Source organism: Hevea brasiliensis, chromosome 12, assembly GCF_030052815.1.
Source record: "Hevea brasiliensis isolate MT/VB/25A 57/8 chromosome 12, ASM3005281v1, whole genome shotgun sequence".
Classification (NCBI taxonomy): domain Eukaryota; kingdom Viridiplantae; phylum Streptophyta; class Magnoliopsida; order Malpighiales; family Euphorbiaceae; genus Hevea; species Hevea brasiliensis.
The window spans coordinates 8445091-8468454 of record NC_079504.1 but is presented as its reverse complement, the minus strand read 5'-3'; the positions used below and the strand labels follow the sequence as shown (position 1 = coordinate 8468454).

At 32.4% G+C, this 23364-nt stretch overlaps 2 protein-coding genes and 1 pseudogene across 3 annotated transcripts; all 3 read left to right on the top strand.

Moving 5' to 3' along the window:
* The first annotated feature begins 717 nt into the window (after nucleotides 1-717).
* On the top strand, nucleotides 718-2655 carry LOC131171312 (F-box protein FBW2-like; annotated as a pseudogene).
* A 4766-nt stretch (nucleotides 2656-7421) lies between these two features.
* Nucleotides 7422-11865, top strand: LOC110636688 (phospho-2-dehydro-3-deoxyheptonate aldolase 1, chloroplastic). The gene is made up of 5 exons (XM_021786493.2): nucleotides 7422-8105; nucleotides 8285-8562; nucleotides 9327-9603; nucleotides 10049-10294; nucleotides 11420-11865. The coding sequence occupies exons 1-5, from the start codon at nucleotides 7539-7541 to the stop codon at nucleotides 11684-11686; spliced, it is 1635 nt and encodes a 544-aa protein (XP_021642185.1). The 5' UTR covers nucleotides 7422-7538; the 3' UTR covers nucleotides 11687-11865.
* Nucleotides 11866-14414: 2549 nt separating this feature from the next.
* LOC110636704 (lysine-specific demethylase JMJ21) lies at nucleotides 14415-22651 on the top strand. 2 transcript variants are annotated; one of them, XM_058131017.1, is made up of 16 exons: nucleotides 14418-14704; nucleotides 15023-15133; nucleotides 15335-15390; nucleotides 15486-15628; nucleotides 16122-16319; nucleotides 16400-16599; nucleotides 16790-16889; nucleotides 16986-17561; nucleotides 18471-18593; nucleotides 19852-19932; nucleotides 20017-20348; nucleotides 20452-20709; nucleotides 20865-20949; nucleotides 21087-21309; nucleotides 21683-21845; nucleotides 22217-22651. In XM_058131017.1, exons 1-16 carry the CDS (start codon nucleotides 14556-14558, stop codon nucleotides 22353-22355), a joined length of 2937 nt encoding a protein of 978 aa, XP_057987000.1. In that variant the 5' UTR covers nucleotides 14418-14555; the 3' UTR covers nucleotides 22356-22651. The 2 variants fall into 2 exon arrangements, with proteins under 2 accessions (XP_057987001.1, XP_057987000.1); XM_058131018.1 differs by lacking the exons at nucleotides 21683-21845; nucleotides 22217-22651 and having other exon boundaries at nucleotides 14415-14704; nucleotides 21077-21234.
* Nucleotides 22652-23364: the final 713 nt, after the last annotated feature.

The window sequence follows — 23364 nt, the reverse complement described above, 5'->3', positions numbered from 1 at the left end:
CTATATTTCAGAGGAGAAATAAATATACTAAAACAGTGCTTGTGAAACAAAACTGTAATTAGCACGAGCTTTGAGTATCTCTATAATAAAACGCTCCCATTGGATATTTTCTTTTTCTTTTTGTCTCTGTTTTTTTCTCTTGCTGCAAAATATTCCATTTTCTGGTGGGTATTTAACTCGTACGTTTATACTTCCCGCTGTATTTTGCTTTTACACGCTTTGTTTTTACCATTTGGTTCTTGTTCTCGCTGCTTGCATTGATGCAGTATCGTTAGGTGGGCAGATGGGGGCTCCACTAATTTTGTAGCTTTCTCTGTTTCTTTTTACCCCACCGCCTTCTTCTCTCTCTGTTTTATTTTTGCCTACGTTTGTGGGGGGATAAATCGGTGACCCTGTTGCAGAACCCAAATCACAGAGAAACAAAGAAAGCCAGAGTCTTCCAAGGGGGGAAAAATTGCTTCTTTTTCTTCAAGGTGTTTATGCAAATACGTCGAGACTTGTTATTACTTTATATCTCTCTTTCTTTGTCCGTTGCTTACCCCAGAAAACACACTCTGTTTCAGGGTTGTTTGAATTGCAAGAACATGCAATTTCTTGTCTTTTGCTTCTCATTCATTTCAACCATTCAGAGTTTTAGCTTAAACTCATCATCACCCGCTCGCTTCCCGCCGTAATATACATGCAAATGATGTTTCTAACCAGTTTTCTTGTGTGGGTCTAGCTTCATGGATCTGTAAAGCTACTTAGCGTACATCTTATTCGTGCTTTGATTTGCAGTTTATTTCTTGATTTCCCTCTCCAGATCAATTTTTTTTTGCCGTTTCTTTCGTTTTATCCAGATTTTAGTCCTCTTTTTTTACTGTAATTGGAAATTTTTAATCTTTTGGGTCCTAATGTCTTCATTTGGTTTACTGATGTTGAATGGTTAATATAAATATACAAGCTTTGTTATTTTTTTCTCATTTTTTTGGTAATTTAGTTCCTTATCTGATCTCTTTCCCTTGCATGTAACCTACTAATATCATTGTCGATTTTTTTTCTCTTATGTTTGATAATTAAAAGATATTTTGTTACTGAAAATTAATTGCGTGTATCTCAGATCTTTTGTGTTTTTCTTTTAGTTTTGGATTCTTGAATTCTGCAGATTTCCCTTCAAAGTTCTCTTGTAGGATTAACCCTTTCTGATGATATGCATAAATGAGATTCAAGAGGTCTGTGTCATGCTTGGATTAACTCTGGATTTCCCCTACATTTGTGTTATTTGATTCTACAGGCAAAATATATGGACAAGGCAAGTGATTATCGCTGTTGGGATGAGCTGATACCAGATGCCCTTGCTCTAATCTTTAGAAATCTTTCTCTACAAGAGATACTAACAGTGATCCCAAGGGTTTGCAAATCATGGGGCAGAGCAGTTTCAGGGCCATATTGTTGGCAAGAGATAGACATCGAGGAATGGAGTAAAAGTCGCCAGCCTCACCACCTTGATCGCATGCTTCGAATGTTGATCACTCGAAGCTGTGGATCCCTCCGCAAGCTCTCTGTCACTGGCATTTCCAATAATTCTATTTTCTCATTCCTCGTTGAGCAGTAAGCTGAACTAAACTTGTTTGATCAAACTTCAATTTTCAATTGCTAAGCTCTTCATGAAATCTTGTAATCTACTCGCAATTTCTAGTTTAGGGGCAGCGCGGTTTGCTTAATAGGTCATCTTGATTGCTTCTCTATTCTGTGTTCATTTAGGATCTTCTCAATGCAGATGTGAAAACATGTCTCGTTTTGATCTTCATTTGTTTGTTATGTTTGCAATGCTCAAATGTATTTATTGTAGCTGTTCCTCGTTGTAATTGCTATCTGTGGAGCTGGCATTGTATCATCATTAGGCGTAGTGACTTTTAATGGTGGCATTCTCTAATCAGAAACCTAGTGACTTGGGTTTTTTCTTTTTTGGTTTTGCAAGTGCTGGATCCCTTGAGAATTTGCAAGTGCCAAGAAGCGAAATAAGCGATTCAATTGTTGAGCAGATTGCTGGAAAACTTTCAACAATCACTTTATTGGATGTGAGCTATTGCAATAAAATCGGTGCTCAAGCTTTAGAGACCATTGGAAAACATTGTAAATTGCTTCTGGTCCTGTACCGGAACATGGAGCTATCATCTTCAGCAGACCAGTTCCCACTAGAAGATGAGGCTCATGCCATTGCTGCCACTATGCCTAAGCTGAAGCATTTAGAAATTGCTTACCATCTCCTCATCGGCAATGAAAGCGTGTTGAAGATCCTTTCAAGCTGCCCTGAGCTCGAGTTTGTGAATTTGACAGGATGCAGGAATGTGAAACTTGATAGCAACTTCCTCAAGGAGAAGTTCCCAAAAGTGAGATTTTTGGGGCCTCATCTACTAGAGCATTACGATATGAATGACTGGGATTTAGACGCTGCTGAGCGCTTTGCTCAGTATTGATGAAATGTGGGATGATGAGCAAAGGCTGGAGGAGCTTGAGTTCAGGTTCTATGAAGGAATTGAGGATGCTGAATTATATGGTTGGCCTCCATCTCCATAGTATCATTTATTCACTTCTCTGTTATTTGTAGGGTGCTTCCTTCATGCTTTATGAATATGTATGTTTCAATAGGAATGAAGTTGTATGCTTTGTGTCTCTCCCTAGCTACCTAAAGTCTCTCTTAAATAATAAATAATAATTTAGGACCTAGGAATTGGCTCTCAGATATTTTTAGAGGGTAATTATTGGTCTGTTCATTGAGCCCAGGTGAGCAAACAACGTTAAACCAATTCAATTCAAACGCTATCTGTATTCCACAAGCTTAGGCTTCTCTTTCCTTTGGACAGTCACTTCAAGGGTAACTAAAGGAGCAAAGTTAGGCTTTTTAACTTTCGGCAGTGTTATCAGATCTGGCTCGGATTTTGATATGGCTGAGGGATAGGGTTGGATTCTGACGTTTGAGGTATATCACTTTTAGTTTAATTAATAAACTACTAACTCAATTAGGGAATTATAAAAATAAATAATTAAATATTATATTTATTAAATTAATTTTAAATAAATAACGTAAATTTAATTAATTAATTTTAAATTTTAATATTAAACTTTCAATACTTATTACATTGTATTTTTACATATTTTTAATAATTTTTTTTAAATTTATATAAAATATTTAAATTTTAAATATTGTTACTAAGTATTTTTTATTTTAGCATTTACAAATAATTTATGAGATAAAAATGTTTTTATAAATCAGTAATACCTTTTTCAAAATTAAAAAAAAATATATATATATATATTATTTTATAAATTTGTCATATTATTATAAATAAAAAGGTTACACCTAAACACTAATTTAAGTGGTTTTAAAAAATATATTTATTTCAATACTTAAAATTTTAAATTTATTTTTTTTATATTTATCAACAAGCTTAAATGCTTCAAATTCTACTTAAAAAAAAAAAAAAAAAGGCTTTTCAAACCCTTTTATTACTATCCAAAAGATATTCTCTTTAATTAATAATTAATGATTAAATCATTTTAATGATAATGATTTATGAAGGCATAAGCTTTTTGAAGCATAAATGCCCAGCAGAAGATATCTAAATTGTCTGGATACAATTTAAGGAATTAAAGTGGTAATGGGTCACAACTAAAATAATAAACTCCACCAACTATATCAATTTGTAGGGTATCTATCCTTTTCCAAGGGTAAAACTGAAGGAATAAATGCAGTGGAATGTGGACAATGTTTAAAATTATGGGTTGCCCCATAATGCTTCATATTCCTCTCTCTCGCAGATATGCCCTACCACAGAATAAGCAGATGCACATGAAGCTGATTCGAAGACTTGAATTAGAACCAGACCCTGCTATAAGAGAGGCTTATCTTCTGTCCCTCCTTCCTTCCCAAGTCTTTGAAATTGTTTTTAAGAGAAGGGAGAGAAGAGATTGGGCTTGACTCAGGTAGTGACTAGTGAAGCTGAATTAAAATGGACAGCTTCTCATGGGACAAGACACTCAGTGGACCAACAAGGATATGAGTTCAAGGATTCAAATTTCAAGAGGTTGGTTTGGAACTCATCAATAGAATGGGGCCCATTAGGCCTGGCCCATCTCCATGATTTGCAACACAAGAGTGATCATAGCACTGCCATTTTGAGGACAGTGTTTAGGAATGGTTTAAAAATTTATCATTTATTAATTTAATATTATCACTTTTTTTTTTTTAAAAAATGCAAATCTATTAAACCTTAGACACGTAAAGAAAATAGTATAAAGTTGAATTGCTTTGAAAAATTATAAGCAAAAGTATCATTATAAAGCATTTTGTAAGTAATAAATTGAGCTGCTCTATTACAATCTCTATGCACAAAATGAAAATTACACACATCTAAATCATCAGTTAAGACTGATAAAATATAATTTAATCAATATTGACAATATATAAGTTTTTGCTGTATTATAACTCTAAAATATATTTAATTGTATAATTGAGTGAGATGGTACAAATATAAATTTTTTACTCTTGATTCTAGTGTGGGATTGAATAAAATTATTTAAAAAAAAAGAAAATATATACAAATATTTTATTCAATAATTTTTAAAATTCATAAATTATAAGTTTATTATTTTAAAAATAAAATTATTATCCAAATTTAATTTATTATGAATTTAAAATATAAATATATAAAAGTATAAGTTAAAGCAGGTCATGTTGAATTATAAGATAAAATGAAATAGACGTGTGCCTAATAAAAAAGAATGATTAAAAAAAAAAAAAGAAAGTTTGTTTAATAAAATAAATAAATAAAGTGATTTGAAAAACTTTTGAAGGAAATTAAAGCACATGTTACTGTTTGATTCAAAAGTACGCTTAACCCTCAACTGGTAGGTAAGAGTCTTATTTAATTAAAAGCCACTATGCTCTTATTTGTTAATTAATTAATCATTAACAAAAAAATAAACCAGCTTATAATAGAGAGCCAACAAACTTATCCAAAACGCAAATTTACTACTTAATTCAAATAGTAAATCAAATTTCATAATCCAATAAATTAAAGATTCAAAATTTATTATTTCTTTTAGATATATTAAAAAATTGAAAACTTTTTTTATTTTATTTTAAAATTGTAACATATAAAACATAAAGATATTAATTAATTGAAGCTGAGATTTCATATGCTAAATTTTTGTAATTATTTTTTTTTTTATTTAAAAGGGTGGCGTGACAGATTTACGTGGGACTTAAATTGATTTGGGCAACCCTTCCTGCATGATCACCACCTGTTTCTGTTTGAGAATTTCAGGGCATGGAAAAGAGAAAGAATATGCCAAGCCTAATGCCAATGGGCAGGAAACCTGGCTTTGAAAGAAGAAGGTTTTGATGGAGGTGTCTGTGTTTGTGTACGAAGAAGAAAGAAAGAGGGCAGGAGAGGAGAATGGCGCATGAAGTGGAAGAGGGTAGGTGGGTGTGAAACGGACGTGTCTCTCATTTCTAACTCAATAGAACTTTAACCCCACTTGACTTTCTCAATTTTGATAAATGGGTCTGCTTGTAATTCTACCACAAATATCTTGCGCTTTGATTTTCTTGATGGCATACCCACCAAATGACTTGGTTAGGTGATCTCTTCAATCTTCAGCTTCTTCTCCTTCTTGGCTTGGCTTCGTTTCTGTTTTTGGTCCCAATTGAACTTGCCTACCTGCTCTAACTAGAATTATTATAAATCCAACTTCAACAAATAATTGCTTTGAAGCAGCTAGTTATTGTATAGTTTTTCTTAAGAAAATGCTAGAGCATTTGATATATTGCTTGGACCAACAACGGATAGCTACGTTTTCTGAAATTAAATGTAATAATAATACAAACCGGCCTATGCTACATAATGTCAATATCTGATTTTTCTTTCTTATCATATTTATATATGAACATAATTTTTTTTTATATACATGTGGTTCATGCATTCTCTAAATAATTTCTAAAAAAGTATCTAAAAATGTGAGGAAATTGTATTAAAGTTGTATCTGGTTTTAGTTTATAGTTGAGAATTCTTTTTCGTAGAAATTATGTACTTTTATTTCTTTTAATTGAGTTTTATCTTTTTTTATATGAATTTTTCTCTTTATATTAAAAGCTTCTAATTTTTTAGAGATAGATAAATTGTGATTTATTTATTTAAATTTAGCATTTTGATACAATTTGCTAATATTGATCTATTATATTATTTAAAGGGCACATTAATTATAAATTTAAATTTATATAAAAATGAGTTTAATAATTAATAAATTAAATATTTATATTCAGATTTATATAGAATTAATTAAAGTATGTGTATGCAAAGAATACAAACTTATATATAAATATTTAATCTAATAATTAATAAGATCATTTGCATATGAGTTAAAATTTTTTGTAGCTATGTTCAAAAAAATATTTTGATTTTAAAATCGACTTAAGTTATAATTATTAGTTATATGAGATAGTAATTTTATTATGTTATTTGAAAGGTAAAAAAAAATATATTTTTTTACAAATAAAAGTAATTTATTTATTTAAAAAAAACAATTCAATTAACTTTTTGTTTTTCTTTTTAAAACCAACTAAATATTAATGTAATGCTAAAACTGGCTATCTCCTACAAAACTATTGTTTAGGTTAATTGCATTTGCATGTGTGATTTCTTTTTCTTATAAGTGTTTTAATAAAGTGATGCACATAGATATTAAAACAATTTGTTTCATAATAATTAATAAGCATCTAATTATTCTAAAAACGAATTCGACTCCTTGAGATAGATATACCTTAATTGTGCTTAAAAGGAGCTTGACTGATATACTTTAATTAAATCTTACTTTTTTAGAACAAAACCTTAATTAAAATTTGTGCTAAAATTGAGAAAAAAAAAAAAACAATGTAGACATTTATTACGTAAATTCTTTTAAATAAAACCAATTTATATTAGTTGGATGACATAAATATAGACATTTATTTTAAAATTTAATTTAAAAAAAAAACTAGAGTAGTAAATTGGAAAATAAAAATGAAAAAATTATTAGAAAACGCAAAATAACTGCAATAACCAGAAATAAAATTTTATTAAGGCAGTGAAGTGAGCGCTGAGCAGTAACTGTTAAAAACCCCGACGACGAACGCTCGAAACAGTAAGAAAAATAACGCAACCGTTCAGCTGGCTCGGCTACGAGCCTATAGAGCCGCCGTCGGCTGTGATAAGTGGCGATTAGGAGTAGGTGAAGCAATCGTAATTATTAAACAAATCAATTAAAATTGACTTGGCTCTACAGAAAAAAATCGAAATTCCCTAAATAACCCCCTTCTCATAATATATTCCCCAACATACCCTTCTCTTCAACTACTACCACCAGCACGTCTCTCTACCAGACACCACCACCCTGGCCCATGGCCTCGCTCCTTCCCTTATAAAAACATTTTCATCTCTTCCTCTGCCCATTCAGGGACCTTTCAAATCTCAAATCACAAACCCTCTTTTTCTTTTCCATTATAGAAAATACCCAAAATGTCTTTCACAAGCACTTCCCTTATTCCCACCAAAGCCTTAATTACCTCTAACAAAACCCACCAACCTTCATTCGTAGCCAACAAGGCACCGTCCCGATCCGTCCTCCAAATCTCCGCCGTCTACTCCTCCGAGCCTTCTAAAAATCCCATTGTCTCCGATAAATCAGGGAAACAACAAACGACGAAAACATCCACATCAGCAGCGGCAACATCGGCACCAGCAGCTGCGGCGGCGCCGACTACCAATGTGGTTCCTGGGAAATGGAGCGTGGACAGCTGGAAATCGAAGAAGGCTTTGCAGCTTCCGGAATACCCGAATAAGGAAGAGCTCGAATCGGTGCTCAGGACCCTCGATGCTTTCCCTCCGATTGTGTTCGCTGGTGAGGCTAGGAGCTTAGAGGAGAGGCTCAGTGAGGCTGCAATGGGCAATGCTTTTTTGTTGCAAGGGGGAGATTGTGCTGAGAGTTTCAAGGAGTTTAACGCCAATAACATCCGTGACACTTTCAGGATTCTTCTCCAGATGGGTGCTGTTCTGATGTTCGGTGGCCAAATGCCCGTTGTCAAGGTGTGCTTAGTTTAATATTAACCTCTGCTTCCATCATTTTGCTGTTTTGATATGTTAAAAAAAATGGTGCTGAAAATATAACATAAAACACTTTTTATTATAATTTCAGAACCCCCTGGATAGTCCTGCAAATTTTCAAAATCTTCTTTTAATTCATGAATTGGTTTGTGTCGTTATAGGTGGGACGGATGGCAGGTCAGTTTGCGAAACCAAGATCGGAGCCTTTTGAGGAAAAGAATGGAGTGAAGTTGCCTAGTTACAGAGGGGACAACGTGAACGGTGATACTTTCGACGAGAAGTCAAGAGTTCCCGACCCACAGAGGATGATTAGAGCTTACTGCCAATCAGCAGCAACTTTGAATCTTCTTCGAGCGTTTGCCACCGGTGGATATGCTGCTATGCAGAGGGTTAATCAGTGGAATCTGGATTTCACAGAGCATAGTGAGCAGGGAGACAGGTATAATTCAATTTAGGTAACTTGATAATACTTGCTGTTTATATTTGTTTCTTTGGGTGGTAGTTCCTGGTTGGAGGCAAGTGATTTACTTTTGAAGATTAATTGATCTTTAGATGTTTATGGGTTTGGCACTTTCTTAAATATAATAGTAAGAAAATATTAAAAAATAATTAAAAATTAAAATTGATCAGTTTTAATCGTAAAAACGGTAAAATAACAAAATAACTTTTTTTTCAAATTATTTTTTCTTGGCAGCATCTAAATCTTTGCTTTTATTCAGAAAAAAAAGTTTCAGGCTTTGAAACCCAAACAGGCCTTACGTCTGGTGCTCTTTTAAAGTTTTATTGTGTGGTGAGAATATGAGATGGTGAAATTTAGTAATTCACCCCATAAGTATAATTGATTAATATTGCTGGCAATATTCATTTTCGAAATTTTCTATACCTCAAATTACATGTATGGTGTAAGCTTTGATTGGCCTTTTGGAATTTGCATAACTGGAATCTATTGTAAGCTTTTCATATATTTGTCAATTTGCTACGTTTTTAACTATTTCTATCCCATCAAGAGTACATGGGGACATATTGCTCCAGCAATTATTTTCGTTTTGATAGGCTCTCTAAAATATTAACAAAAATCTTGTATGGAAGTGAGTTTGGCAGGTCGCCAATTCTCTAATTCTAGTTGGATTTTAGATGCTGCGTTAGTTTTTTTTTTTTTTTTTGGGTTAAAATGTCTTCATATTTTTTTTCTTGGTGTGGTAGGTACCGGGAACTTGCACACCGGGTAGATGAGGCCCTTGGATTCATGTCTGCAGCTGGTCTCACTGTTGACCATCCTATCATGACAACAACTGAGTTCTGGACATCCCATGAGTGCTTGCTTTTGCCATATGAGCAATCACTTGCCCGGCTGGATTCAACTTCTGGCCTCTACTATGACTGCTCTGCCCATTTTCTCTGGGTTGGAGAACGTACCAGACAGCTAGATGGTGCTCATGTTGAGTTTTTGAGAGGAGTTGCTAATCCCCTTGGCATCAAGGTAACATACTCTTCTCTACTTTATCTAATTCATGTTTGTTTTTTGCTAAATTAGGATGAACAGATGAATAAATCCTTCTATTCAAAATGTGAGAAGCTGGTTTTTGTTTGTGGGTGTCTTGGTCAAACTTTGTTTCTTATGTACTTCATATACCTGAATTTGAACCTAGTAATCAACTGAAGGGTTGATCTTAAAAAGTTTGCCAAGATCAGCTACCATAAATTGATTGATTGCATATTTTTAGTGTTGGGCCAAGTTGTTTTTCTCATGATCACTTTTTTTTTTCTCCCGTCTTACAGAATTCTCTTGGAAATTGTAACTTGGCAATCAACTGAATTCGAATGGTTTTTTGCAACACTAATAACTTTTAATTTGATATATATGTGATTGACAATTGTATTTGGTGCTTTTGGTGTTCTTATGTGATTTGTCTACATTGCTGTAGGTGAGTGATAAGATGGATCCTAATGAGCTAGTTAAGCTCATTGAGATTCTGAATCCTCAGAACAAACCAGGGAGAATAACAATTATCACCAGAATGGGAGCTGAGAACATGAGAGTGAAACTTCCCCATCTAATTCGAGCAGTACGCAGGGCTGGGCAAATTGTCACATGGGTCAGTGATCCTATGCATGGAAACACCATAAAGGCTCCTTGCGGTTTAAAAACTCGCCCATTTGATTCCATCAGGGTATGATACTCGTATCTTTACTTGATTTGAAAGCATATAATTCTTTGTAAATTCATTTTATGTGAGGCAGGAATTCTTGGTTGTTTAAATTATATGTTAAGGGAAAATAGAAAATTAAGGAATAAAAGAAGAAAAAGTTAGTAGCGGGCTTAGAACTAAATAGGAGAATGAGAAAAAGAAAAATTGTCTTTTAGCACCCAGCAACATAATATGTATGAAGCAGTGTAAATGATAATATAATTATTGATAGTACAAGTAGTGATAGGACTCTCTTAACAAATTGTTAATTTGTATCCAAAATCCAAATAAATGACAGTTTTAGTTGATGACCTACCTTTCATCATATTATTATTTAATAGTTTAAATTAGCCTTTTGTGATCAGCTTTGGTGGTAAACCATTGAAGAAAAAATTTTCTTCTTATCATAACATGTGATGCACTCACCAATCAGTGCTTGCAATTAATGTGATGTCTATTTGCATAACGTTGTATATGGACATTTAAGATTTACCATTGTTGAACAAGTTGCCCTAGCTCACAGTTGCTCATGGAGGGGTATGCTTTAGCTCTTAAGAAGATTTTTAGAAATAGACAGATTTGAAGGCAAATAAAACTAGTTGTGGTAGGTGGGAAAAGGACTACTTCTAAGGTCTTTGGGGTAGAATAGCAAATTGAGATTCCTGAAGTATGTAATCAATGGTTAAGCCAGAAATGCAATTAGTGGGTAGGTGAATGTGGTTAGGTGGTAATGTCCGCCTTTACCTGCAAGTTGACAAAATCCATTTTGCGCTAGAAGAATATTCATTTTCTTAAAATGTTGCTTTCCAGTTTCCACTATGGTTCCTGTATATTTGAAAATACATGTAAGGGCCCATTTGGCATTAAGTTTTAGGGGGCAAAAAAAACATTTTTAGAGAAAACATCATTTAACAGTTTGAAAAAAGTTTTGTTATTTTAGTGTTCCATGTCAAATTTAATTGTAAATCAATTTTTAATGTGTTCTAACAAATAAATTTAAGAAAATATTTTTCTCAACAATAATACTAAATGAACCATAAATAGTTTCACAGCAATATTATCATTCTTCTAAATCATCTAATGTTGTTTTATCTTTTATTTGAGCAGGCGGAGGTGAGAGCCTTCTTTGATGTGCATGAACAAGAAGGAAGCCATCCTGGAGGAGTTCATCTAGAGATGACTGGCCAAAATGTGACAGAATGCATTGGGGGATCACGTACTGTGACGTTTGATGACCTGAGTTCCCGCTACCACACCCACTGTGACCCTAGGCTCAATGCTTCACAATCTCTGGAGCTGGCATTCATCATTGCAGAGCGTCTTAGAAAGAGGAGGATCAATTCGCAACCCAAAATTGCCTCCACTAGCCTGTAAGATGGCTGTGAAGGTTCACCAATATGTTTGTTCTTTTCATTTAGTTATTAAAGCCTGTATTAATAGAACTTACATAAGTTGGGAGTTAATTTATGTCGTGCTGTATGTGTATACTTGAAGACGGTAATGTTTGAGACTTTTGAACAGAGAAATGAATAAATGGAGAGTTAAAGGCTGCATCCCAATATGATAAAATTTGGTAGTTGAGTGGATTAAATTGTATATAATCTCATTGCAAACTGGCTGATGCTTATGTTTTCAATCAGTGATCTAGTATTATGAAGAAACTGATTTTCTGTCTTTAATGAGTTCAACTGATTTAGCCCATTTGGTAAATTTTAATAATTATCCCTAAACTTATATGGCTGTAATACTATAGTCTTTAAATTTTAAAATGTAATATAAAAGTTCCTAAATTTTCAAATTTTACACAGTAAAATTTTTCTAACTTTCAATTATTAATTTTTTAGGTGAAAACTGATGTGATGTGAACAGCTCTCATATGGCTTTTAGTCAATATTTTTCTCTCCTCTCTTATTCAAATTGTAAAATTATTCTCTCTGCACTTGAAAATTCATTTTGTATACAGTGATAAAAAGGATTCAATTTAATATTGATTAAGCTTTACGTTAGAGCTGTTTAGGTCAGTGTCTAACTGAAAAATTGATAATTAGAGGTTTGAGGAATTTTACTGTTTAAATTAAAAAGTTAAAGGAGTTTTATATTACATTTTTAAGTTAAATAATTATAATATTATACTGATAAGTTCAGGACGATTATAAGAAATGTCCAATTAAGCCAAAAAAATGATACTTTCGGACTAATAAATTCACAATTTTTTTCTTAAATTAAGATAGATTTAATTTTAGAAAAAAAAAATCTTTTACTTTCCATTAGTAAAAAATATTTTTTATAAAATTAATCAAAATCAAAAAGTGTGAAAATCAAAATTTAAGAACACAAACTCATCAATGGATTTTTATTTGTGAACAGTTATGCTTCTTGAAGAATGTAAGCCCAACAATGAACTCAAATTCCACAATAAAAAATCTGCAATCAAACTCAAAAACAAATTTTAATTTATCGACTAGAACTCAAGGACAAGGATATTGATTTTTAATAAGGGCAAGTTAAAAAAAAAAAAAACCCGAGGCATTGATATTTAAATGATGCCCAAGTTTTGGATGTAGCTTCTGCTTCAAAGCAAGGGTAAGGAATAGGTATACTATCATCAATTCATCATCCATAATAGCAGAGGCAGTAGACAACAGCAACCACGACGAGAAATTATATAATAGCAAACCTGATTACAATTCAATTATTATTTCATAATTATAAAATTATAATTTCATTTTCAAATAATATACAAGACTGAATGTATCTAAAAATTTCTCAAAAGATATATTTTTAAAAATTATAGTTTTTATTTTTTTTAATTGCATTTTTAGAGTGATGAAGAATTTATTATTTAAGCTAGCCGTCCATGTTCATATTATCCATTAAGTTATAAATCCTTTTTTACATTAAATTTTTTAAACTAAAAAAAAAAGATTAAACTGACTTTATATATTCAATTTAGGTTTTTTTTTTTAATTTAGCAGCATCTATTAATTATAAAATTTTAAAAATAATAATTTTTACTTTTTATTTACTAGGCAAAAGATTAGAACTAGAAGTTGAACCATAAAGGTTCTTTCCCCCCCCAAAAAAAAAAAAAAGAAGTTGAACCATAACGTACCATCAATCCATCCACATTTCTTTTGGATCCAAATTTCTTTTGAATAAGCTATAATTTAATTTGTAAAATTTAATAAAAATTATATAATTTAGTTATTATATTTTTAAAATTAAATAATTTGATCTGTAAAATTTACAATTTAATTTTTCTCATTTAATTTATTATTAATTATAATAAAAATTATTAAAATACTTTTAACTCTGTGTTTTTTCTAACCTAAATAATTTAGTTCATAATTTATAGATTAAATTATTTAAGTTAAAAAATATAAAATTAATAATATTTTAATAATTTTTATTATAATTAATAATGAATTAGATGAAAAATTAAGTGAATGGACTAAATTGTAAGTTTTATTAAATTTTAAATATTAAATTATTTTAAAAATATAAAAACTAAAATATAGATTTTATTAAATTTTAGAAATAAAATTATAATTCATATTTTTTTAATAATCATTCTAGGCATATTCTATAGTTATGGTTACCTTATTTTATCATAAAGTAAAATTATTTTATTACAAAAATTCATCTCATATAGTTTTTATAAATTAATATTTTTTTTAAATGGTCAATTATGAAGATTATTAATTGAATGAAAAAAATAATTATTATGAAAAATATATAATATAATTAATTATTTTAATTTAACATAATTTACTATAATGAATGAATAATTTATTTTTAAAATTTTTAATAAAATTTATTACATATAATTTATTTTTTGAAATTTAAAAAATTATTATATATGTATTTCTTATGTTAAGAAATTATATTTTATTTATTAAATTAATAAAATTTTCATAAATAATAATTTAATAAAAAAATATTAATTTATAAAAATTATATAAGATGAATTATAAAATTTTATTAAATTATCTTATTTTTTAACAAACTAATTTTAACTATAAAATACACCCGTGCTGGGACTCGGGTGCACGTGTGGCGCGCACACGGTATTTCCCGAGTACAAGCAACGCGGTTCCTAAGTTTTGGACTGCGAGGGCGAGGAGAGAAGGCGCGCTTTTTCTAAACGGCAAGGTCGCCCGCCGCGTTTTCTCTCCAGTGCAAACATTTATAAAGTACCCAAACCTGCAAAGCTAGCCAATTTCTGATAATTTTATTTCCATCAATGGATAATTCTCAACTCCAAGCTTTTCAGATAAGGGATCGCAGACCCGACGCTCTCGGCAACCTCAAAGTCCTTCCCGATGAGCTCGTCTGTGCTATTTTGGAGAATCTTACTCCTCGAGATGTCGCTCGTCTCTCTTGCGTCAGCAGGTCTACATGACATCTACATATTTTGCTGTTTTCTCTTAATCTTGTTCTCTAATTTGTGGATTTCTAGTTCCTTAATTTGCTCTCCCAATTTATCAGAATTGAACCTGATTGGTTTAGCTTTTGAGACATTAGATTCTAAATCTCTTATTTGTTCAATTAGATTCTTCAATGCTATTTGTTGTTGGCAAACAGTGCCCTAACTTATATATAGTTAACTGGACAGGATGATAGTGGATTTTTCTGGTTTTTGTGTTTGGTGTTGGCGTAAGTCTTTCTCTTCTTTTATTTCTCATTTCCTTTTTTTTTTGGCCTCTGCAGTGTGATGTATATATTATGCAATGAAGAACCGCTATGGATGAGTTTATGCCTCAACAAGGTTAATGGTCCGCTTGAGTACGAAGGATCCTGGAAGAAAACAACGCTGCATTTGTATGTCTCAGTAGTAGTGCTTTGAATTTGCTGGCTTTTTTCTTTTAAGGATTATTTGTTGAGATTTGAAAATTTTTTCTAGAGTGCCTGTTATAAACTTATTTTGCTGCTTAACAGTTTAACCATCTATATCCTTTTGCTTGCATTTTAGTTCCTAGTAAATGTAATATAGATGTTTGTTTCTTTTTTAATGGTATCCAGAGAGAATGTGCCAGATGAATATAAAGAACGTTGTGGAAAACAACTTCATTTTGATGGTAGGGCTCTTATGGCACAGTTTCTTGGTGTTCTATGGTGACCATTACTTTTAGGGACGCATACTTATCTCTAGTGCATCTGTACGTTTATGCAGGTTTCAACTCTTTATTCTTGTATAGAAGATTTTACAGGTGCAATATCACATTGCGTGAGTTTTCATTTGATGTTGGAAATGTGGAAAGAAAGAAAGGCCTCTCTTCAGAAGAATTTTTCTCTCAGTATGATGGGACAAAACCGGTATAGTAACAATTCTTCAGTCTTGTATCCTACAGATTAGTTGGTGTTAGGAGAATAATATTTTAATTCTGTAGAGTATTATGGTTGAGGGAATTCTACTGTTTTTCCTTTGTCCATAATTTTGTTTTTCCTGTTAATCGATTGGTCTTATTTCTTGTAATGATTTCATACTTGGACCTCCCATTTTTACTAGGAGTATGACACATACCTAACTTTGCAGTTTTCCTTTGTCTTGTTTTTGATACACATTCTAAAACACGTCTTTTAACATGAAAATATGAGAAAATGCATCAGAATTTCCAAAGCAGCTGCTTGTTTCTTCTTGTTCTACTTTCCCTTTAAAAACGATGAAAAAGTCTCAAATGCTACTTGATTGTCTATTGTAAATGTTCTTTCTTATTTTTATTTTGTGATTTGGCAACTACAAACAGATAGCACTATTTTTTCCTGTTCTAAATTTTGTATGTGGGGCTTGTGGCAAACTATGTACCAGGTTTTACTTTCCGGATTGGCTGACGATTGGCCAGCGAGGAATACATGGACAATTGATCAGCTGTCAATGAAATATGGAGATAAAGCTTTTAAAATTTCTCAGAGGAGCTCTCGGAAAGTTTCAATGAAATTCAAGGATTATGTCTCATACATGAACTTTCAGCATGATGAGGATCCACTATATATTTTTGATGAGAAGGTACTGAGGAACTGCATATGGCTCTGTATGTGGGTGTTTCTTTTCATAAGGTCTTTAAGCTTGAGTTTCTGCTCTTGCAGTTTGGGGAAACTGCACCCGGCTTATTGAAAGATTACTGTGTGCCTCATCTATTTCTAGAAGACTTTTTCGAGGTCCTAGATAGAGAACAGCGACCACCCTTTAGATGGCTTATTATTGGACCAGAGAGGTCTGGTGCATCTTGGCATGTTGATCCTGCACTCACCAGTGCCTGGAATACTCTTCTATATGGTCGTAAAAGGTAAAACTCATGTTTAAATTGTTGAAAATAATACGCACACACGCACAGGGCTAGAAAACAATAAGGAAACTTTGTTTGAACATATATGACACTCCATCACTATTGTTCCCCTACACCCTTTTAACTCAGGAAACCTGTATTTTAATGTGGCTATGTAGCTGATGTCCATTTCTCAATTGTGTTTGAATAGGTGGGCTTTGTATCCCCCTGGTAGGGTACCCATGGGTGTCACAGTACATGTAAATGAAGAAGATGGTGATATAAATATTGATACTCCATCATCACTGCAGGTATTTTGTTTAAGATATCCTAGTACTTTGTGATTCTTCTTGCCCTTATGAAAGAGTTTGAAGTCGCTCTTCCTGGGTCTTTTGTTGTGTATACAGTGGTGGCTAGATTTTTATCCACTTCTTGCTGATGAAGACAAGCCAATAGAGTGTACCCAGCTTCCAGGGGAGACAATTTTTGTTCCAAGCGGATGGTGGCACTGTGTCCTAAATCTTGAAACAACTATTGCTGTTACACAAAACTTTGCAAATTCCAAAAACTTTGAATATGTATGTCTGGATATGGCACCAGGTTATCGTCATAAAGGAATTTGCCGTGCTGGATTTTTGGCTGTTGATGAAGACATTTTACGAGACGTTGAAAAGAATGCAGTGAATCATGAAGATGATCTAAGTTACCCAGACCTGACAAGGAAAGAAAAGAGGGTCAGAATTCAAAAACTCAGAGAAGATCCTGAACAAGAGACAACTACTCATGGTGACTCTAAAATTTATGAGTTGTGGAGACGAGATTTTTCTTATGATATAAAATTCTTAGGCATCTTCTTGGATAAGGAGAAAGACCATTATAGTTCGCTATGGAGCCCAGGAAATTCCATTGGACAACGAGAAATGAGAGAATGGCTATCCAAGCTTTGGATCGGAAAAACAGGAATAAGAGAGCTTATATGGAAGGTACTATATATCTCTAACTAACCTTCCTTTATGCTTGTCAATTGGCAATCCTATCTATCAAACAAAGAAACAATTTTCTATTGGCAAGCCTGAAATTTGAAGCTTAGTAGGTTGAGAAATCTACTATGATAATACTGTAGCCTACTAATTGACCAAAAGTAGTGAGATCTTTCGTGTTTTGTTCCTCTTTTTAATTGTAAGAATCATAATGAGGCAAGAGTGAAGTCGAAGGTCTTGCTCATAGACTCAACTCCATCATATTGAGCAATCAGACACAAATTATTAAAGAAGCCAATTAATTGATTTGTCTTTTTCGAATAATTATGATTTATTTGGTTACAAGTAGCCACAATGCATCCATGATATCATGTGATGTAAATATATTCATTACGTTGACTGAAATATTATCTTATTATTTGTATTATATAGCTGCCATATTATTTTCATTGGTGTTAGAATATTAATATCATATATCTGGTACATTATGATATTGTTTTGTTTTATTTCATTCATTTTCATTTAAATTCCAAACGGGTGCATGGAGATTGTGCAAAACTAAACTTTGGGATTCTTAAGAAATAGCTCAAAGCCTCATGGAAAATTTCAATCCAATTAAAGCATTCATGCTGGGTTACCATTACAAGTTAAATCAGTTCAGTATCAAACAGAAATGATGGGAATTTGTTTATTAGGACAGTAAAGAAAAGATAATATAGTATTTCATTAATGAAGGCCTTGGTTATAGTTTCTTCAGATGTGCTTCACTCTATGCAAAAAGGAATATAATTTCAGCAAGGTTATCTACAATCACAAGCTTATCTTGCTTAACTGGAATAGTAGAGGTGCCAAACACCTTTAAATAACAAATATTTTCTTTAACTATTTCTAATTTGTTCTGAATTGTCTTAGGGAGCATGTCTAGCACTAAATGCGGACAAATGGTTCAATTGCCTAGCAGAAATTTGTGCATTCCACAATTTGCCTCTTCCCACAGATGATGAAAAGCTTCCTGTTGGCACGGGTAGCAATCCTGTAAGTGTGTTTATCAATTATGAAACAAAGCATAGTTTTCTTAAATTTCAGTTCTTTTACTATCATTATCATCACCATCATCAATCTTTTTCTTGTTGTAGCTGCTCTTATTTTACTTTAGTTTCTTTGAGGTTTCCATTATAAGTCAAACCTGCCACTTTGTACTCATTTCTTCAAATGCTAAAAGCAAGAGTCATTTATTGTAACAGCATAGGTTGATTGCCCAAAAGTGCTGGCTTGAGTCACTTTTGAGATCATTCAGCCTACCAAACACACCATGGATCTTTTTGTCACATTATCAAATATGGGATGGTAATTCATAACAAATTTCTCCACCTTAAGCCTTGTGTGCATGCCAGGACATGGCATGCAGAATAGAGCAACTGTTTTGGACAGTAATATGCTGGAGTTATTAGACTCAAATGTACTTTCTAGGTTTAAGCAGCTAGGGCATGTTAAGGTTTTTTTTTTTTTTTTTGGCACTTTAAGATTTTAATACTGGAAGAAGTGGGCTCTTCTGCAGTGAGTATTTTGACTTCTGTTTGTGAGCCATTAGGAAATAATGATGTCTGATGTATTCACATATATTGGCTATGTTCTCAGAGCTTTTCTACGTATCCTGGAGTTGCTTGAAATTTAACTACTCGGTTTAGATGTTTAGGACATACAACTCAAATCAACTAAGCCTTTATCCCAAAGATTTGGGGTCGGCTGTATGGATTCGCTTTCTCTACTCTAAACGATTTTGGGTTAAATCCTCAGAAATGTATAATGCTTTTAGGTCATGTTGTACTATTCTCCTCCAAGTCAATTTAGGTCTACCCCTTTTTTTCTTTTTATCCTCTAACCTAACGTGCTCTACTTGTCTAACTAGAGCCTTCGTATGTCTACGCTTCACATGACCAAATCATCTCAATCTCACTTCTCTCAACTTATCTTCAATTGACACCACTCCTACCTTTTCTCTAATACTCTCATTACGGACTTTATCTAGTCTAGTATGGCCACTCATTCACCTTAACATTCTCATCTTTGCAACTCTTATCTTAGACGCATACGACTTTTTCAGTGCCCAACACTCACTACCATATAACATAGCCGGTCGTATGGCTGTATGGTAAATATCATAAGGTGTGATGAAATTTTTACGCTGGTTGATGTTTAGGACATAAATATGCTTATTGATAGAAAATTTTTGTTCACTATATTGTAAGTAGTTCTGTCTGAGCTGTTGGTAAACTGTCCCATTTGACAACAGGTTTATCTCTTAGCTGACCAAGCAGTTAAAATCTTTGTTGAAGGAGGTCTGGAAGCTTCAATGTATGGTTTAGGCACTGAGGTACATTTATAATATCTATTTCTCTGTTTCTCCTGGTCAATTACCTTGCAGAATATTCCAGTTCTTACATTTGCTTGTTTGCAGCTTGAGTTTTACTCTATGTTGCATAAAGTCAACTCTCCTCTGAAAACTCATGTTCCTGAAATTTTGGCGAGTGGAGTTCTTTACCTTGAGAATGGAACTTACAAAATTGTGCCTTGGGATGGCAAAGGAGTGCCTAATGTGATTGGAAAATGCAATTTTATTCCAGTGAATTGCAAAGAGGATGATTTTCCTTTTGGTTTGTGGGCCAAGAAACAGTATGAGTGCATAAAAGCTGGGATGTCAATAAATGAACAGACAAATTCAGCTGGATGCACACAGATATGGCCATTTATCATCACAAAGCGATGCAAGGGAAAGATATTTGCTGAATTGTAAGTTGTCATAACCTTGATTGTTTCTTCTAATTGTACTAGAAATAGCATTTATGTGATCTTATTGGTACCGAGTGCCGACTCATATGTTCTCTCTTGGCAGAAGAGAGAGACTGTCATCGGAAGATACTCTAAATTTGGCTTGCTTTCTGGGAGAGCAGCTGCGTAACCTTCATCTTTTACCCTATCCATCTATCAATAAGTCAACTTTCTCAGATATTAAACAAAAAATGGAATTGCCCTTTGCTAATGGTTCCACAGAGGATACTCCCTATAAATCTGACATTCCTGCAGAATGGGAAATCTTCATCAGAACTCTATCCAGGAAGAAAAGGAATATCAAAAGCCGGTTGACAAATTGGTATGCCCATATCTATCACAGAATAGATACATACATACATATATATATATATATATATATATATATATATATATATATAATATGCTAGTACTAAACCTTTGTGACATGAAGCTGCTTCTCAGTACTCCACTGAAATATTCATTTACATTTTGCAGGGGAGATCCAATCCCAGAAACTCTCATACAGAAAGTTCATGAATATATCCCTGATGATTTTAGGAAGTTGGTGGATTCATACCAGGTTTTTACCACATCTTTTTTCATTGTGTCACAATTATTGATATTATTTTGATAAAAATATCCCATGGTAAAACCTCTTATGTAATTGGATAACGAGTCATTAATGATTTATAACATGTTACTCTTAGTTGATTTCAGAATGAAAATGATGTGTGCAAAATCTGTAAACCTTGCTCCTGGATACACTCGGATATTATGGATGACAATGTTCACATGGAACCAAATTGTGTTAGCTATTGCTTGAGTGGAAACAATGCAGATGCTTGTCTGATGGATAGTGACTCGAATGGCTACAAAGATGTTAGAGATGATAAGTCATGGAGTCCCAGCTACATTCTTGATTTTAGTGATCTTTCTGTTGGTGAGTGCTTTCTCACTTATTGGTTACCATTCCATCCTGAAATGTTATCTGCAGTATTTTGGGTTCTATTCAATATGTTCTATAATATCTATTTTCTGAAATATGTGTAAAATCTCCGTATCACAATGCTATATAATCTTATATCCCTGAACTTTTTGAATTCTAAACTATCTATTTTACCTTTGCTGCGGAGAATATCTTGCATTAATTGATCTTCCAGGGACTTCAACTTCAAACCATCAAGTTTTGAGTTGCACCTAATGTCTTTATGTGCTCTTCATGTTAAAAAGTAGAAAAAAATAGGAATGATGCACTTTCACCTTTTGAAATACGACATTGTCACTTTAATCAGATTGATTTATTTCTTCTACAGGTGACCGCATTTATGACCTGATACCTGTATACTTGGATGTATTTAGAGGTGACTCCAGTCTTCTTAAAAAATTTTTGGAGAGTTATAAACTACCTTTGTTGACAAGCGAGTATGAATCAGTGAAGAGCAGTAACAAGTTTGGACGACTTTCATATCATGCCATGTAAGTGCATGATTTCTAATGATTTTTATGCTTGGGCTTTCCTTCTTCTCTGTTTTGTTCTTGACAGTATCATTGTTAATTGATGTTTTATGAATCAAGCAGTGAATGCCCTGTGCGCATTCAGGTGCTTTTATCGGCATTGTTTGTGGTCATTCCTTGTACTTGAATGAAGGAAAATGCTTAAAAATATATCTGGTGACTGATGGTTATAATCTTGGCTGCTAATTAGGAATTTTCTTTTAGTTATAAAATCAGCAATTTCCTTGTTCGCTGCATGCTTTTGCATTGGTCAGTCAGTGTTTGGTACTTGCAGCATGAGTTTTCAGAATGTATAGTTCATGTAATTCAGTTGGGTGGTTGCATTTCTCCAGGTGCTACTGTGTCTTGCACGAAGAGAATGTCTTGGGGGCTATTTTCAGTATATGGAAGGAACTCAGAATGGCAAATTCGTGGGAGGAGGTTGAGCTGACTGTGTGGGGGGAACTAAACGACTACAAGGGCATCTCTTGATGGCTTGCTGCTCGTTTAATCGGGTGACTAACAGTTTCTGATAAATTTAACAATTGGATTTATACCTGATAGAATGGTCATTGTATTCTTTTTCTTTTGTAATTAAATTATAGGTATCCTCTCCAAAATTCAATTAACGTGTGATTAGAAATTCGAATCATTACTCAATTGTCTTGACATTACAAAAATGTTGACACAATAATGTATTGTAACAATCATTTACCTTACGTCTGTAACACATGAGCATTAAATTCATTTCATTTATAAATGAAAATTTTTATGTTTGATATTTTTAATATTTTTTTGTATTAAAGTATTCATATGCAGATCCTCTCTGTTTTGTTAACTTTGGATAAAGCAAAACCATTTTTATAAAATTACGGAAAAAATTTAATGTAAAATTTTCTACATGCTAAATATCTCAAGTGTGAATTTACAAATAAATTTGTCGTGAATCTGCGCGATGTGCAGTTTGTGATTTTATATTTTTAAATAGTAAAATTTTATAATATTGTTTAATAAAAATATAATCTTAATACTCAGACTAAATGTAAAAAAAAAAAAATCAAAATTTTTATGTTAATTATTAATTTTAGTTAAATCTTTAAATTTTATTAATTTAATCATAAATTTTTCATATTGTTTTTAATTTTAATAATGAATTTATTTAAAATTAATTAAACTCATCAATTGATAAACTATTGAATTCTTTTTATTTATATATTGTTAATTGTAGTTTATTTATTTTATTTTATTAATTTATTTAATAATTTTAATATTCTTATTAATTAAATTATTTAATTAATTTAATTGTTAAAATTAATTATAAAGTGAATGGTAATAGTTCATTCTTTATGCTGTACTTTCATTTTTAATCAACTAAAAAAGACATGTTTGCATGTAGAGCAACAAAAACTTGAAGAAAATAAAATTGAAATTTGAATACAATATGATTCTATTAAAATCCATGAAGGTAGCGTAGGAAGTCCGTGAAGAGATAAGCCATGCT